The sequence below is a fragment of the Haliotis asinina genome, chromosome 8, assembly GCF_037392515.1.
Source record: "Haliotis asinina isolate JCU_RB_2024 chromosome 8, JCU_Hal_asi_v2, whole genome shotgun sequence".
NCBI classification, from domain to species: Eukaryota; Metazoa; Mollusca; class Gastropoda; order Lepetellida; family Haliotidae; genus Haliotis; species Haliotis asinina.
In genome coordinates this window covers 59640971-59659471 of record NC_090287.1, presented here as the reverse complement: position 1 = coordinate 59659471, position 18501 = coordinate 59640971, and the positions used below count along the sequence as shown (strand labels likewise).

General features: G+C 38.2%; 1 protein-coding gene across 2 annotated transcripts; it reads right to left on the bottom strand.

The window, feature by feature from the left end:
• Positions 1-3395: 3395 nt before the first annotated feature.
• LOC137294057 (syntaxin-5-like) lies at positions 3396-17586 on the bottom strand. Of its 2 annotated transcripts, XR_010957502.1 has the most exons (12): positions 17427-17572; positions 14070-14343; positions 12966-13036; positions 11745-11800; positions 10897-11009; positions 10374-10448; positions 9621-9677; positions 9010-9097; positions 8490-8599; positions 7294-7415; positions 4683-6443; positions 3396-4643 (listed from the first exon to the last, which is right to left on the bottom strand). XR_010957502.1 is itself a non-coding variant. In XM_067824984.1 (11 exons), the coding sequence occupies exons 2-11, from the start codon at positions 14277-14279 to the stop codon at positions 6284-6286; spliced, it is 1062 nt and encodes a 353-aa protein (XP_067681085.1). In that variant the 5' UTR covers positions 14280-14343; positions 17427-17586; the 3' UTR covers positions 3396-6283. The 2 variants fall into 2 exon arrangements, 1 of the variants encoding a protein (XP_067681085.1); XM_067824984.1 differs by having other exon boundaries at positions 3396-6443; positions 17427-17586.
• Positions 17587-18501: the final 915 nt, after the last annotated feature.

Here is an 18501-nt window from a genome sequence, read left to right as displayed (position 1 = left end):
CGAACAGGCACTGCCTCTTTCATTGTAAGGAAATTGTTTTTGCTCTATTAATTTGATAAGCAAAGTAATTTTGTGTCTTATAGTAAGAACAACGTATTTCGCCGTAATTTGTTAAAATACAGTCAGTGATCCCACTGACCAATAGTACATTTTGATAGCAACATATAGCTTCGTATATTCTGAATTAGCCCCATTGAGCTCAGAGTGGGGCAATAGTGGCTCTATTTTTGGATCACTGGAAAAGGGTCAGGCTGAAAGGTTAGAGTATGAGACAGGCTTGTGTGTAAAGTCCCATCCATTCAGGGCAAATGTGGTTAATCTAGCTTTCAGGTCAAAACAAACGGTTTAAGCCAAATTAAGGAGTTTCCGAATTTTGAAGTCTGATTTCCAGAATTTCGATGTTGTGCTATAGGATGGCATGGTCAGGGTTGGCTTGGGTATGGTCGGCTATGGCGGATGTGAAGTCTTTTTTCTGGACTGAGGTTTTGTATTCTTTAATTTATAGTGGGAGCGGGCGGGACGTTCCACCAATGTGGGTGTCTCTACATATGGATCAACAGATCTGGTAGAATAACGGAGACGGATCCTTTGTTGTGATGGCGGTTTGCCTGTGGCGTGGAGGAAGTTCTGTGTGACCTTGCCTTTCTGAAACAGAACGCTAATGCCTGCTGGCTGCAGAAGAATCGTCTTATCTGGTGGTTGACTGGTGGGACATGTTGTCATAAGAAGGAACTGTAATGTGATCGGATGGTCGGATGGCCGCTCACTTGTGTGACACATGCCGTCGTATCCCCATTGCGATTCAGTATCGATGCTCACAGTGTCATGACCATGTTATGTGTAACTCTGTGTTTATCATTGCAGATTACTAAAACTAAGGCCTGCACATTTTAATGAACGTTACAGTAGAAGCAAACTATTTATATGATTATATTATTGTGGAATATCTTTGAGTTCCCCATAAAGGTATGGGCACTTTAAAAGCATTAGGTTTCTGCAGTAATAGCTCTTCATCAAATCAAAGCTGCAAATTGGCCGAGACTAAATCGTTTTCGTGGACCTTCAACTTCAATGTACAGGTGGGTGTGGCTGCAAGATGCTGAACCTGTTGAACGGTCCTATGGATCCATCTTGTTGAATATATTATTCGAGAAGCCTTTTTTCTGGAGGGGTTTACACGTGAACTCTGATTGATAAACAAGGTGTCACTGCTTCAGTTTCGCGAACAGGCCATTGCTTCTCTGTTTTATGAAGTGGCTATAGTTTCTTTGAATAGGTTTGTTTCCACTGTTTGAGCACCAGGTATTGTTCCACCTGCTTTGTGAACAAGGAATTGTTATGTATGTACAGGTAATGTTTTCGATATTAGGTGAAAAGGGGATTGTTCCCCCTTGTGATTAACACGAATTTGTTTCCTGAATGGTTAAATGGGCATTGTTTCCAGCGTTTAGCGAACAGAATATATGTTTCCTTGATTAATAAATAGGGATTTGTTGTCATTTATTTGAGGACCAGTGATTTTTTTCTTCTGCTTGGTGAAGAGGGAGTTGTTTCCACTGTTTGGTTATACTGGAATTGTTCCCACTGTTTGATTAATTGGGCATTGTTCCTTTGTTTGGTGCCCGGGAAATTGTTTCAACTGTTTAGTGACCTGGGAATTGTTTCTAAAGCAGTGTTTTCACTGTTTGTTGAACAGGACAATGCTTCCACAGTTTAGTGAACATGTCATTGTACCCACGACATGTATTTCCCGTTTTGTGAGCAGAGCACTGTTTCCACTGCTTGTTTCACGGGACAACGCTTCCACAGTTTACTGAGCATGCCATTGTTTCCACGACATGTATTTCCCGTTTTGTGAGCAGAGCTCTGTTTCCACTGCTTGTTTCACGGGACAAAGCTTCCACAGTTTACTGAGCATGCCATTGTTTCCACGACATGTATTTCACGTTTTGTGAGCAGAGCACTGTTTCCACTGCTTGTTTCACGGGACAATGCTTGCACAGATTGGTTAGTATGCCATTGTCTCCACTAACGTACTTCCTCAGTCTTGGGAGCAATGCACTGTTTATTGAACAGGTCAATGCTTCCACTGAGCATGCCAACATTTCAACTGTTTATTGAGGCATTGTTTGCTGAACAGGGAAGTGCTTCCTCTGTTCTTTGAACAATGCGTTGTTTCCACAGTTTAGTGAGCTATTTTGTGTGTTGGACATTACCATCCCAGATACTGCTGTATTATTACTAATTGTGTAAATATAACACACAATCATGTTGTTTTACAATTGCAATTTATTGGCATGTAATTGCAAAGTCTGACATGAAACAGTCATTCCCAACCAGAGTCAATGGAATTAGACCCATAACCAATGCTCCTTTACAGGTCTGTAAATGGGTAATTAATCAAATGAAAGAGATGGCAAATGTCGTACACTGACCTTGCATTCTTCCCCAATAATCTTTTTCAATTGATGATAACACTTGATTTTATCGTATCCGTAAAAGTACAACCCAAACAAAAACGTGACCATGAATATTGTCATTTTCGGTTAAAAATCCATCTAAGCAGACTATTTATTGGACATAACCTCCCAAACATTCATGATCATTATTCCATTTTATTCAGCATGGACCTTACTCATATTCTACAATTTTGTTCAGAAGATGTGCAGCACAGCACTGACATTACACTGAACAGAATAGGTTAAGGAGCAGGAATATTAAGGAGCATGTTCTTTTTCAATTTTCGTTTTAAGTGACAGTGAAGTTAGTTTGTCCATCTCAATGTGGAGCCTTTGTTGTCCTTGTGATGTAGACAAGACTACTTGGTAACTATGGTAGTCAAAATTATGAGCTCAAACACAAAATCAAGTTAGCTAGGGTCTGGTGGACCATTAGCTAATTCTACTGCAAAGCTACAGCATACATATATTATCACTGTCATGATTACACGATGCCATTTAGAAAGTGGTCAAATGCAACATATGTCATATTTGGGATTTCACTTTCTTAGTAAAGTACAAATTCTAGTACTTTTTTCGGTTGAGTCCCATCCGGGATTCGAACCCGCACCCTCAGAGTCAGGCACCTAATCGCCAGCACACAAAGTCAGCCGCCTAGCCCGCTCAGCCACCACGACTGGAATCCCGGATGGGACTCAACCGAAAAAAGTACTAGAATTTGTACTTTACTAAGAAAGTGAAATCCCAAATATGACATATGTTGCATTATCACTGTCACTTGTAAGTGTTGAATCAATACTGTTGTCGGCATGTTGTATCTCCTTTACAGTAATAGAAGAGAAATTTCAGCTTCAGGATGTGCAGTTTGTGTTGCCCTTCCCTGAATGTGCCACAGATACACAATGTGACTGATCATACAATGACAGAACACTTTGCTGCAAGATTCTGACTTTATTTATGTCGAGAGTTACATGTTTCCACCTGTCTCAACACATGCCATCTGTACAAATTTACCACACAAATATATTTACAGCTATAAATGGTAAAACATTTTAATCACATTTGACTTGCATTATACAGGGCTTGATTTAATAAGATATAACATGCACTAGTGCAACCTCGTATTTCATCTACATGCAAGGCAGAAATTTCAAAATAAGTCATGCCTTACTCTTAATGTTTCTTCAATGCCTATGCCTCTTAGGCATGTTTTCAAAACTGCATTACTAATAATCATGTTTGATTTGTCATGCATTTTTGTGACATGACGTCATCAAACGGTGATTACTCAAGATAACTGTCAGTGCTAATAGCTTCAGTTATCACTGCACTTTAACTACCACATTACCACATCATCACATCACGTTATATTTATATATTACTTAACTGTGACAATCATTTTGTATTACATGACAGTTGATATTGATGACCCTGCCACACAGGTTGCACTAAGACAGTCATTAATGACCTCACAACTACATTTATCCAGATATAATTATTTATGGAACAAGGGTGTAACCTGGTTTTGTCTTGTAGTACTAGGTGTTCACTGGTGCAAGCTAAATAGACTTCTTTAAATCAAGCCCTGATTAACATCCAGTTTATCTTACATACATTATTCTACTCCCTTATCTCAGAAGTACAATTTATCAACAAGTTAACAACCAATGACCTGGGACTCATGCATCTTACTCATCATCTTGAGATTTAATTTCGAGAATATATTTTACAAAGAAGATACAGTATGAACAACCTCACTAATACAGTTGTAGCAACTTGTCATCACTACAAATGATTGTCTTGGAATCTTATATGGAATCTAAACACTGAAAGTAAGCCAGGGTTCAGAGGGACTACATATTACATGCTTCTTGCAATGTAATCCCTTGTGTATCAAATTCCATGGAAAATTCTCATCCCCACTCATTTCTTGTATTACTTATAGCCCTCATTGTCCAGTGATTTAAAAGAATCATCACATTACTCTGTACACAATACAGTCAAACACTGAGGTGTCAAAGTTCATGGGGCCTACATATGTACATCCAAGTAACCAGGGGTCAAAAGGACGTACACTAGAACTCCAAGTTACCAGGGGTTGAAAGGACCTATATAAGTACTCCGAGTTACCTGGGGTTGAAGGGACCTACATAAGTACTCCGAGTTACCTGGGGTTGTAGGGACCTATGTAAGTACTCCAAGTTATCTGGGGGTTGAAATGACCAACATAAGCACTCCAAGTTACCTGGAGTTAAAGGACCTACGTAAGTACTCCAAGTTACCAGGGGTTGAAAGGACCTACACAAGGACTCAGGTTACCTAGGTTGAAAGGACCTACATAAAACACGTCTTCATAACCAGTGGTTGAAAGGACCAACATAACTACTTTAAGTTACTGAGGTTTGAAAGGACCCATACAACTACACTGGACCCATGTTACTACATTTATTTACTAGGGTTTGAATGGACCTACCAAATTAGTTTAAGTTACCGGGGTTGATGTGATTTAGGTAACTACTTTAAGTTACCACAGGTTTAACTACAAATGCAAAATGATGTCAAAATACAGAATATACAGGGACCCATCTTAAACTTCAAGAAAATCGTCAATTCAAGATATGGAAGTTTGACAGACCAGTGTTTGACCAAGCAAGAACACACTTCAGAATACATAGAGTCAGATCAACAATGTTTGAAGGAAGAAAATAGGTTCTTGGTCTGTGAAAGTACGACATGCAAGTTTCCCCATTCAAAAATATAAATACAGGTATGTACATATGAACAATTATAATGAAATCCCCAGCAAATATGTACAGCTTTTGATGCTCTACAAGATCCTATTGGTACAAGGTGAAGGTGAAACACAGTGTTGACATGTTGGAACCAGGATGTCTACAAGTGAGTGAATGTAGCTTTATACCGCTTTTAGCGATATTCCAGCAATGTCACAGCTGGGGATGCCAGAAATGGGCTTCACATATTGTATCCCTGTGTAGAACCAAACCCAGGTCTCCGGCGTGATGAGAAAACACTTTAAACACTAGGCTACTCACCACCCCAGTTTGTCTACACAAACCTGTGGAGAAGAACAAGTCTAACATATTGTAAATCTCACTACAACTCACCCTACCCCGACACTGGAGTTAATTCTTACATTGTGTGAATAGTTCCACATTACAGATTATGTATTTGTGGGAACAAAAATACATAAAACTTATCCTGAATCATACGCTAGAGCAATTAGTATGACAAATAGGGACAAAAGGAAATATTGTATCACTGTCAACATAAACATAACAGATATATCCTTTAAGAGAATGCCAGAGCAAAGTAGTTTTTTGTTTCAGATTTTTTTACCAACACAGCTCAAGGCAGGAGGGAAAAAAATTAAAATAGATCTATAGAAATGAACAACAAATAAACAAACATTTTACAACACAATGACAATTACTATTCAGGTATGTCTGTGAAACAAATGATTGAATTATTCTGGCTTAATGTCCTTTATACCATCTGCAGAATTAAGAAATTGACTATCACAGAATTGTCGATATCATCACGGGATATATAATTTGTTTTATTGCGAAAACATCAAAGTACAGAAAGAATTACGTTCCATGTATTGATCTGAATTTGATCTAGTAAACAAATTTGACTTGGGCATCCTCCTGCCAAAGTTTTTACCATTAAATGACCAGCACCTAGGCAAGACAATGATTGAATGAAGAGTTATCTCCCTTCACAACAGTTTGAGCTGGATCATGATTTGTTTTCACTTTGCAGTCAATAGATCACTGGGATATGAAATCGCTGAGTTGTTTTACCTAAGCCATAAAAACAACAAATATAATGAAGAATACAATTAAAACTGCAAAAATCTTAATCATGAGCCATCGGTTTGAGGTGACGGACTGGAAGTATTTCAATATTTCACTGTGAGCTGCCTCAATGTTCATTTGGGTATCCTCAATATTGGAGTCAATCCTGCAAAACACATAGACAGAAAGTAGTGATGTAATAAGCAAATCACTTATCTTGTATGTTTATGATTAACTAAAGAACATGCAGAGCTTGAAAATAGTACGGAAGTGAACTGTTTATTTATCTATTTCTTTTTGCAGCTGCTATGGTTATTGTACACTGACACCGTATTAGTGTATCAACTTGTCTATATTCTTGTCACACGATCTTAAAATTGAAGTGGGTGTATTTTCATTTCATGCCACTCCCAAAAATATTCCAGTAATATGAGAGCAACATATAAACATACAAGCGCGGACAAGACAATCTAGAGAATATGAAAACACAATGCCATTTTGGAAGCTGCGGTGGCTGAGTTGGATGGCCGACTGTGTGTGCATGCGATTAAGTGCCTGACTGTAAAGATATGGATTCGGATCCCAGATTGAACTCAATTCAACAAAGGTACTAGAATCTGAACTTTAGCAAGAAAGTGGTATCTAAAATATACCACACTGAATAGCCAAAGAAATGCATACTTCTAAATGCCCTTCAAAGACTCAAAGAAATGCAGGTTCTAAAAAATATGAAATCTCATAAAAGTGTTAATGTTTTCGTGTTCTGTATAAAAACCTAACGAAAAAACAGTTGCATTTCTTTTGCTTTTCAGCATAGATTACAAAGACAATCCAGTGACTGATACTGTGATACTATCACCAAGTCACAAAGCTGATCCACTGAGTTACTTTCTTTGACCAGTATAGGTTCCAATTCAAACCCAGAATCCCCATGAGATGTGAGAGAACAATGCAATGTTTCAACTCCAGTCTGACATGTCACCTATTGCCACTGTATGAATGTCTTGAAGACTCACCTTGTAACCATTTCTTCTTGTTCCTTGACCATGTGAGCTAGTTGTGTAAATATAGATCCAAGTTCCACTATTGTGGACTCAATGTTCTGCATGGTTTCAGCCCGACTTTGGATGTAAGAATCCTGAAACAGATCAACAAGAATGCTGATATATTTTATTTCTCGCACAGGTAGAACAGTAATCATTAGACATCTCACAACACAAGAAACTATACACAAGACACTATACACTAATCATAGTGACCTCTGTGGATAAAACAACTCATGACATCTCAAATGGACCATATAACTCAAGGTGACTCACATGGACCACACTAGTCATGGTAACTCTAATGGACCAAATTAGTTGTGGTGACTCACATGGCCCACATTAGTCAGGGTGACTCACATGGACCATATTAGTAAGGGTGACTCACATGGACCATATAAGTCATGGTGTCTTACATGGACACAAGTCAATGTGACTCTCATTAATCATGGTGACTCACATATACCATATAAGTGAAAGTGATTCATATGGGCCATATTACTAGTCATGATGACTCACATGGAACACATTAGTCATGGTGACTCACATGAACCAAATCAGTAATGGTGATTCACATTAATCACAGGGACTCACATGGCCCACATGTGAGATGGTGACTCACATGGACAATACAAGTTTTGGTGACTTACATGGACTCCATTATTCGTGGTGGTGTTAATGGACCACACACATGGTTACTAACACTGACCATACAATAAATGGTGTCTTATTTGGGCATAAGTCATGGTGACTCTCACAGACCACATACATCCTGGTAACTCATGGGCCATGTTAGTTATGGTGACTCTCGTGGACCACATACATCCTGGTGACTCTCATGGACCATGTTAGTTCTGGTGACTCTCGTGGACCAAGTACATTGTGGTGACTCTCATGGAACGGATTGTCATGGTAACCCACATGGACTACAATGTTATAGTGACTCAGGTGGACCATGTATGTCATGGTGACAAGTATGGACCACAAAAGACATGTTTACTGGCACAGACATTGCAATAAACATAACCACACGGACCATGTTGACTAGGGTGGATCTCACAAACCTTTAATCACACACATCGTGGTGGCACACATAGACCTAGCAGACAGGTGACTTACATGGACCACACCTGGACTTAACAAAACATGCTGATACACTGGTGACTCACCTGCTCATCAATGAGCTGTAGCTGATTCTGATACTGCTGGTTGGACATTCCGTCCATGTTGATGGCCACATCCCCACTGTTGGCCTCGTCTTGCAACAACACTGATCCATCTGACATACAAGAAACATGATAAGTACCTTGATGAACAAACAAGTACCATTATCTCCCCTCTGGTATACTTAGTGACATAGTTACCACTACTGCTTGAATTAAACATGCTATGATTCAATCTTTGCTCTAATGAATCACTGTCCATCCTGGAATAGGGATCAAACCAGAGTTACCATGGCAACTACTACATGAAACACATCGCCATGTTCCTTACTCTGGATACTCTAAAACTGCTCACGAAAGAAAAGAAAAAAAACAAAAACATGCTGATTGTCCCTTGTGTCAAGCGGAACAGCATACGGTTCTACCGTGTTGAATTTGGATTGTTTTAATGTCTGATCCAAACAGCAAATCACACTTTTAGTTGCCATGGTGACAAATGTCCAGTTCCATAGTGTATGCAACTTACTGTGGCCATTGAGAGCTGAAGGAGGGAGCGAAGAAGACACACCAGACTCAGAAAACTGTTCTCGTCTTGATTTCTGATGTTTCAGATTCTGAAACAAAATGACAGCCATTAAATGATGTATAAATACCTGAAGTACGTGTCATATATCCATAACAACTAAAATCTCAACAACATGGCATAAGAACAGCACAAAGTGTCGCACAGATCGTCTTTCTGAAAATGAACATAGCTTATGATGCATGTAACTTTCATAGAAATGTGAGCACATTATGTGATAATATTTCTGAACTATCAAATCAGTGCTACATCACATATAGTTCATATCTGCTTCTGTCTGTCTGTATGGTACACTTGTGAAGATTCGGGTTAGCACTGATGGTCAGTAACTCATGTTTGTCATAAGAGGCGACAAACCAGATTAGGTTGACACATCATTGTATACCAATTGCGTAGATCGATTCTCATGCTGTTGATCACTTGATTGATTGTCTGGTTCAGACAGGATTATTTATAAGCAGGTGCCATACAGCTGGATTATAGCATAGTGCAGCATTAAAATAAAATCAACCAATCAACACTGTAGTGTAAACAATAATCATATTCATCCATACCTCTGTTCGTACTTCCAGTACTTGTTTGAAGTCATTAGACATACTTGCAAGTTTGGACTGAAATTAGACATTCAAGTGTAAATATATCAGTATATCAGCATACAAAGTACATGAAGGAACACAGGGTGTATCATGGATTATCCATAACAGTGACAGCTCATCAGCGATACAGTTAAAGTAACAAGTTAAAAAAACAAGTAAAACATTAGATCGTATCAACATTAAAGATCATACTGATGACTGAGTGAGGTGACTGGGCTTTACATCGCTTTTAGCAATATTCCAGCAACATCACCGTGGGGGAGACCAGGTATAGGCATCAAAACATTGCACCATGTGGGGAATCAAACCCGGATCTTCACCTTGACGACCGAACACTGTAACCCTTAGGCTACCCCACCTACCCTCATACTGATGAATTTCAGATGAAAAGACATTGATCTTTGACAGACCCGTAACATTAAACATGAAAGCATCTTTATTAGCTCTGTTTCCACTGAAAATAAGTTACTGTTACAAAGCCATATTGTGTAAATCAATGCTGAAGATGTCAGTCATAAGACTGTCTGGTCCATAAAGATAAACAACAAAATCATAACAATAAGCATGTATTTGTAGAAATGAAATTGGAATTTCTGAATCTGGAACTTATCGGGCCTAATACTGGTGTCTGGGAAGGTGTAGATAAATTTCTTTAGTATTAAACTAATAAAATATGCCATGTCTGACTACATAATCACCATGGCTACCGACCTGTAGTGCCACCACAACGGAGTTGGAATGAGATTGCAAATGTTTTCCATTTTGGCTTTTCTGAGACCTCACCAGCTGAAATAGAAAAACAAAACAGTTACAGATTCATGCCTGATCTGATATTAACTTTTCAATGAAGAAAATAAGCAAAAATCGACACTGTTTTTATCCTTGTTGTGAATTATCATTCACACATATAATAAGAGAATCTACCATAATTGTCACTAACATTTTATATTAAAACATAACCAATTCTTTAGTGGTTGTTCATCTAAATATTTTCAAAAACCATGCTCACACATTTATAGCCATGATGATAAAACTCAGCCCCATGTTAAACGGAGAGTGTTATCTCTGCTCTATCCATAGCTACTTGTACTACCCATTAATGTGCCATTTCAAGTTCATTAAATAAGGCAATAAATTATCAATGGTCAAGAGGAAAGCAGCATCTCCCCTAACAGAACTGACACTGTTATGTGAGAGGTATTGTTTAGTTGTCCAGCTGTTCCCCATCACATACCTCCTGGAGCTGAGCTATCTGTTTGTTGAGGCTGTTGATGTCCTGTTTGATGATGTACGTCAACTCCTGGATCTCCACTGGCTTGTCATCAAATAATGACTTTCGTTTGGCCACTACAGTTACAAAATATCATATCTTCAACAGGCCTATCACCTTGGTTACTGGATACATTATAATTTTTAAACTTTTAGCGATTGAAAGTTTTACACTGAAAAGACAATTCTGGCAGTATCATGGTGGGGATGCAAGAAATTTTCTTACATTATATCCATGTTGGGATCCTAACTCGGGTCTTCAGCATGACACATGAACAGTAGGCCTCCACACCACCCAGGGTATGTCATACACTTAAAGAAGGACTTCAATAGTTTAAAGTGAGTGAGTGAGTTTTACACTGCATTCAACAATATTCCAGCTATGTGCAGCAGTCTACGAATAATTGAATCTGGACCAGACAATTCAGTGATCAACAGCATAAACATCAATCTGCACAAATGGGAACCGATGACATGTGTCAACTAAGTCAGTGAGTCTGACCACTCAATCTTGTTAGTAGTCTCTAACAGCAGTCTTTTGTGGCAAGTGTGAGTTGCTGAAGACCTATTCTACCCCGGATGTTCACAGGTCTAAACAGATTTAAAATAAAACAGTGACTCAAACCTCTCCTACAGAGTCATTTTGGACATATTCCCAGTACTGGAAATGTGGTTTTAGGAAGTAATGAAGCTTCCAGAACAAGACAAGTTTACTTTATTCCATCACCCACATGTATTATGACATACATTACAGTATTCAGTTATTTCTCATATCTTGCTCAAATACTAAATACTATGGCAGCATTTACTTACATATTGTCAATTTTTCCAATTTGGCAAAAGTGTTTGCCAAATCCCGGCCAATTCTCCTGCAGACAGGAAAATAAATAAGTAAAGACAACTGTTAAATAAACATGTAGACTATTTGACGTTTATGCAACCTACGATAACAAAATAGCACACAATGACACACACACCCTAACCCATGCCCAAATCCCTACTTGTTGCATGTTCTGATTGTTTAATAACATTTAATCCCACACTAAGCAATATCCCAGACAATCTAGTGGGATATGACAACATGCGTCAAGAATGTCAGTGAGCCTGACCACTCAATCCTGTTGGCTGCCTCTGACAACAAGCATGGGATGATGAAGACAAGGTGTTGACACCCGGATATTTACGGGTCTTGCAGCAACTGATAATTACCAGTACATGGTTGATACTGCTGCTGTTGTAATAATACTACCATATAACAAAGAATAAACCTGACAATATTGGGATCGATATTGTGAATAGAGATTGCAATAGGTTTATACAAAATTCCAATGAAAATTGAAATCCTGTTCTAGTCAAAACAAGAGTAGTATTATTACAAGCAGATCTGCTGTTGATTGATCAACTCTGAATGTATCTATATAGCTGCGAAGAATCACAAGATAGATTATGCGACAGATAAAATGCAGCATAAATCTAAGCATTTGCCAATGATATCTAATTTCATACACCAACTGAATATTGTATCAACATCTGTATGCCAAACTCTTAAATAGTTATCATCAGTATGTTTGGGAATCCGATAATGTAGAGATTGAATTCAGCATATTCACTTTTGTTTATGAAATTCTGACTTTTATCTGATTTATGTAGACTTAATGCAAGTGTGAGTGTCATGATATGACAGTGACACCATTATCACAAGCATGACCATCAGTCATATAAATAACACAACAAACAAGTGAGTTATTGAGTTAAGTTTTACTCCGCACTCAGCAATATTCCAGCTATATAGCGGTGGTCTGTAAATAATCAAGTCTGGACCCGACAATCCAGTGATGAACAGTATGAGCATTGATCTGCACAATTGGGAACCGATGACATGTGTCAACCAAGTCAGCGAACCTGACCACCCAATCCCATTAGTCGCCTCTTACGACAAGCATAGTCACCTATTCTGGCAAACATGGGTTGCTGAAGGCCTATTCTACCATGGACCTTCATGGGTCACACAACAAACAAGGAAAGACAACTTACTTTGCTATTTGTGTGAACTGACTCCTTTGTCTCAAGTCTCTGTTCCTGTGAGAGGGACTGACTCCATTTGACTAAAAACCAGAAAAACACAACTCATTAGCTACAACACTGGGCTTCATGTATCATTTGTGCAGACAGGAGCAAATGACATTTGGGACATTTTGTCAGACAACCTGCCTTCAGAACTAAAATGTCTACAAGTAGCAGGTAAAACGTGTTTCACCTTTTTTGTCAATATTTATCTAGAATGAGTGAAATCAGATTAACAATTACTACATTTCACAATGTGACACAGAATATATGACACAACTATGTAATTTATGTAATTGTGAAATACAAATCGCATCAAGACAAGTTCTCAAAACATGTCAAACTGATAGTGATACTCTCAAGACAAACATGATATCACAAATATGATTTGGATTTGTTGCTGTGTAAGGTCACTCAACAATATCACAGGTATAAGCCAGCATTCTGTTAATAATCATTCTGTGAATAATCCAAGTCTTCACCAGGCAATCCAGTGATCACATGACTCTATCTATGCAACTTGGATATAATGATGTTAACCAAGTCAGCGAGTCTGACCACCCGGTGATACTGTTAGTCGATAAGTACAACCAGCATGCATTGTTAAACTTTTAATTAACTAATTCTAACACAGATCTTCGTTGGCTCATAACCATAAGACTATCATACATATGATTTTACTACATACAACATCAACAGTGTGAAGCTTTAGCAAGAGCATGTACAATGATACAGAACAGCAGTGTTCACTAAAGGTGTTTCAGGTAACTGGACATCGCATCTTGTAAGTTTCAGATGTCAGTGTGACTAACTGAAAATTCACAGGACACAGAATAAAAAGGAAATACATATTTCCGGTTTAACATTTCTTATATTTTATAACTTGGAATTACTAACAAACATAAAATGTTCAAACAGTAAACATGCATGATGCTGCATATATGACTACTTCAGTCAAAGTCATTGAGAAATGTGCAGTTGGACACAAGGGTCTGAGGATTGTAGACATCCATCAGACCGTCTGCAAATGCAACTCTTTTTGTGGACACTTGAAAAGCACAGTTGAACACATACCTGTCTCGACTGCTGTGACTTGACAGCTGACATAAACTCTGTGGTCCGATCTCGGCATGTCATGTCTGGATCGTGTTGAAATTTTGATGGTGGACGAGGGGACTGTTGTTTGTCTTGCACGATGTTGCTGCGAGATGAGTAGCCACTCCGGTCACTCCCAGATTGGTGATTATCAGATCCGGAGTTGGTGCGGCGGCGCCTAGCTATCATTGAAAATGACTTGACATAACCAAGTCATACAGTAGTGGAGAAAGGTGAGCTGTTCAAAAGGGACCTGCAAACAAGGAGGTAACACATAGTTAAAAATAACGATGGGATGAATGAGTACTGACAACAATATCAGCCATTTTCCTCCCTCTTGCTTCTCACAACAAAAGGGAAGTAACTCTTATCACAAGCTGTTTTAATCTTTGCTTATCAACACATAGCAGGTGTGAATGCTGACAACAAACCCCTGAATTTTCTGACACATAATTTATGGATTATTTTTAACTAATTGTAACTACTGAAAGTATCTTTTGTTATGCATAGTAACTAAAATACTTGTGACATTTTTAAATTCCTATCAATCAATGCCAATATGTCACATACTAGGAATAATGTATTAATACTATTATGCTCCCCACCAAAAAAGGCCCTCATAATACAATTTGTATTCATGACAAAATTCAAAATAAACATATTGTGGTTAGTTATCTATGTTGTGCATGTCACAATGTATGTACAATTTAACAGTGCTTGTCCATTGTATAAACATTTAAACATTTAGGAGGCAACATGACTCTCAGGTGTCATGGATATGGTTTTAAGAGTCACCTTTAGTTTCCAAATTTAATCAAGGCATCAAGTGTTTAACAATGACTGAGAAAAAAACCCACCAAGGTAAGTCAGGCCAGGTATTTAATCATCACTGAGCAAACATTGAACTAAACAGTTTTAAATAACTGCAAATTACAAGTTTAGATTATTGGAACTAAGGGCCCAGTAACACTAAGTCAACAATAACCATTTGAGGACTTACACGAGACAGTCTCCCGTTATGTGCACAAGTAACAACCTGAGAGGGGGTCACACATTCACACGACTGCCTCATCACAGACTGATGAATTCTGCGTGTCACACAAAAACATGTCTTAAAGTGTTACTTATGAAAATAATTGACACAAGCTTCTAAATTCACTGCACATTTGAGATAATTCATGTGAGGTTTTCTGCATCAGGGCAAACACTGCTTAAAATATGCAATGAAAATTTGAAATGGTCTGGTCACTACAGATGATCAGATTGTTTTCTGTTCAAAAATTTTGTCAGATATTCAGCTTTTAAGGATCTGAAAATTACAATCCCACCAAAATTAGAATTTGTAACAATCATCATGTCCAAAATGATTAACATAAGTAATAATAATAACTATGTTCATAGGTGAATTTCCATTACACATACACTAGAACTGTTAATTACATATGTCAACCAAATTTTAACAGAAATTGAATACTTTAGATTATGAACATGATCATAAGCACACTGTAACTTAAGCACATCTGTTTCATACATGTTGATTGATGTGGAAATCATAATTGGTGTAGTCAAATGAGGCTAATGTCATACTTATGAATATTTTGCTCATGACGTATGAGCACATCCATGTCTCTCAGTTGCTTTTAGTTTTACTAGCCCAGACTTAAGCCTGTTTTATACAGTTGGTTAACTTAGATACCATACTGCAGTTGAGCATGAAAACCCCATGCAAATTACACTAAATCCGAGCCAAAAAGTCCTTTTTCTCCCCATTAATGCTGAAACGATGAACGCCAGGTCCGCACAACAATTCTGTATTTTAACGTTTTCGTATAACCATGATAACATGTCTGGGGATCGATCATACCAACAACCTTCCACTGGTATTGGGATAGAGAACTTTGACAATGGGCCATTTTTCAGGATTATTAGCCATTTCCTGAATTTAGAATGGGACACTGCCATTGTATCAATAGTAAACTTCAAAATTTTGGTGGGCCATTTATTATTCTAATGTGCAAAATGGCCAATGGTCCTTGCCTTTCCCAATCCCTGCTTCCACTCTTCAGGCAAACGTGCTAACCACTATAACAACAGACAGATGTAGTAAATCAGAAATGTAGGAGCGGACTGGTAATGTTAGTATAGTTAATCCTGTATTTCGGACTGACTGGCCGGCTGTTCCAATGTGTTTTTAGTCATCCTCCTCAGTGACATGTGGTACATGCAGCTGTCACATGTAATAAAGGATAAACTCTATTAAAACCATGGAAATAGTTCATGCCATCAGTGTATTATAACATGAAAATTGTGTAAATCATCCATGAATAGAATAAATGAATGTGTTTGTACAATACACAAAATGGTAGTGTGTATTCATAAATTGTTAATGCATGTCAGTTTTTTTAGCCTTTTTAACAAAGAGTTAGTTTATTTCTAGTCTAGTGGTTAAAGTGTTCACTCACTGCCCTGAGGACCTGGGTTTGATTCCCCAAATGGTTATGATGTGTGAAACCCATTTCTGGTATACTCCACTGTGATATTGCTGGAATACTGTTAAAGTGGTGTTAATCTAAACTGAAGTAGAGAGCCAGTCCCAACATCTAACTAGATACCTTTGTTCCCTTTCAGAATAGTTTGGAATCATGATGGGCGGGGTCTGATAGTGTCAAATCATCATGATCATGGGTCGCCACAGCAAAGCCTAACCATAACTGGCATGCCAAAGAATCCTTCTCTTCTTGGCTGTGCTTTATTTTGGTGTTACTGTATGAAGATTTTGCTGTTCAATCAGATAAGAATTAGATGCAGCTTATTAGCAGTGATTAGGCTCATATTAGAACAGCTGATGTAAACATATCACCACTGTAATAATGGTAATATTCAGAAGAGTGACTAATCCTTATTTTTCTATAGACTATTTTTTAATAACTATTACTAATTTGTTTATGTTATGATTGTTATGCATATATCATAGTCACTTCTTTTCCTTACTGCATTGCATACGACTATGAGAGTAAATTATTGGGAAGCAAAGAACTCTTAATGTTTCCCAATTTCTATTAGTCTTAATGATTTTAGAAGGTTATTTGTGTATGGGGGCGGTGTATGGGTACTGATACGTGTACGTACCAACACAGACAATGTATTTGAAACCATACCTAAACAATGACTGAACATAAGTGTGACCAGACTCGTCGCTTGTTCACACACCGAAACCACGGTCGCTGTCCGGCTTCGAACGTCAAAATATGTCAGAGATTCGCATGAGATCTGTTATCTTTTCAAATTAAGGTACGTACACAAACACAAGTCAAATGAGTAACATATCATCCCTACCTTAAAATGTAAGCGAATGTCGTATATAATCCCTCCTTAATCTGTGATCAGTTATTTATCAGGAAAGTTTGTACATCGAAATAACACTAATCGCCGAGTCCACGAAGCAAACCCTACGTCACATCCGCATAACCAGTGCGCACTGAGAAACATATTTGCCTTACAACTAACAATACAAAATCAACACGTCACCTGACGGCATTAATAGTCAATAATAATTGCAGCAATATTCAACTCGCTGGTGTAGTAATTACCCAATCCGTTCAAAACAAATCACCACATCATGTGCAATGTGACCGGCACATTAATACCGGTGTTATGAAATGCTTGAAATAAAGTCACTGCATAGTAAGAAAACACTGGCAGTACTTTGAATCCACTTTTTGTCCTGATTTGTCGGACTGCATTATGTCTAGCGACCCATTAATACGAAATTAAATATCTTTTCCACGCCACCAAAAAGAACGTATCAGACAAGGTGGTATGTCATCTGTATAATAACTGCCCCTAGACTGACGAGTAATCCCTGAACAGATATAATTACTCGCTAACTTGGTAGACACATGTCATCGGATCCTAACAGCGCAGATCGATGTTCATATTGTTGATCACTGGATTGTCTGGTCTAGACTCTATTATTTACAGACCGCCGCCGTATAGCTGGAGCACTGCTGAGTGCGGTGTAAAACTAAACTCATTCACTCACTCTTACACCGTTATCAAGCTAAAAGGGATTCTAACACCATTATCAAGTTAAAGGGGGCTCTTACACCCTTATCATGCTAAAGGGGATTCTCACTTCTTTGTAAGACTGAAAGAGATTCTTGAACCCTTATCAAGCAAAACGGGGATCCTTACACCGTTATCTCCCATGCAAACCCGGCTATAAGTGATCTTCATGCAGTAACGATATACACGCTATTAGAGGCGACTAACGGTATCGAGGTGTCAGGCTCGTTAACTAGGTTGACACGTCAGATCCTAACTGCTCAGATCTCTGCTCATGTTGCTGATCACTGTATTGTCTGGCCCAGACTCGATTATTTACAGTCCGCCGCACAGCTTGGATATTGCT

Coding starts and splice junctions, on each gene's coding strand:
- LOC137294057 (XM_067824984.1), bottom strand. CDS start 14,279: ATGATAGCTAGGCGCCGCCGCACCAACTCCGGATCTGATAATCACCAA. Junction 11,801..12,965: donor CAGTTCACACAAATAGCAAA/GTAAGTTGTCTT, acceptor TCCTGTCTGCAG/GAGAATTGGCCGGGATTTGG. Junction 9,098..9,620: donor TACTGGAAGTACGAACAGAG/GTATGGATGAAT, acceptor ATTTTGTTTCAG/AATCTGAAACATCAGAAATC.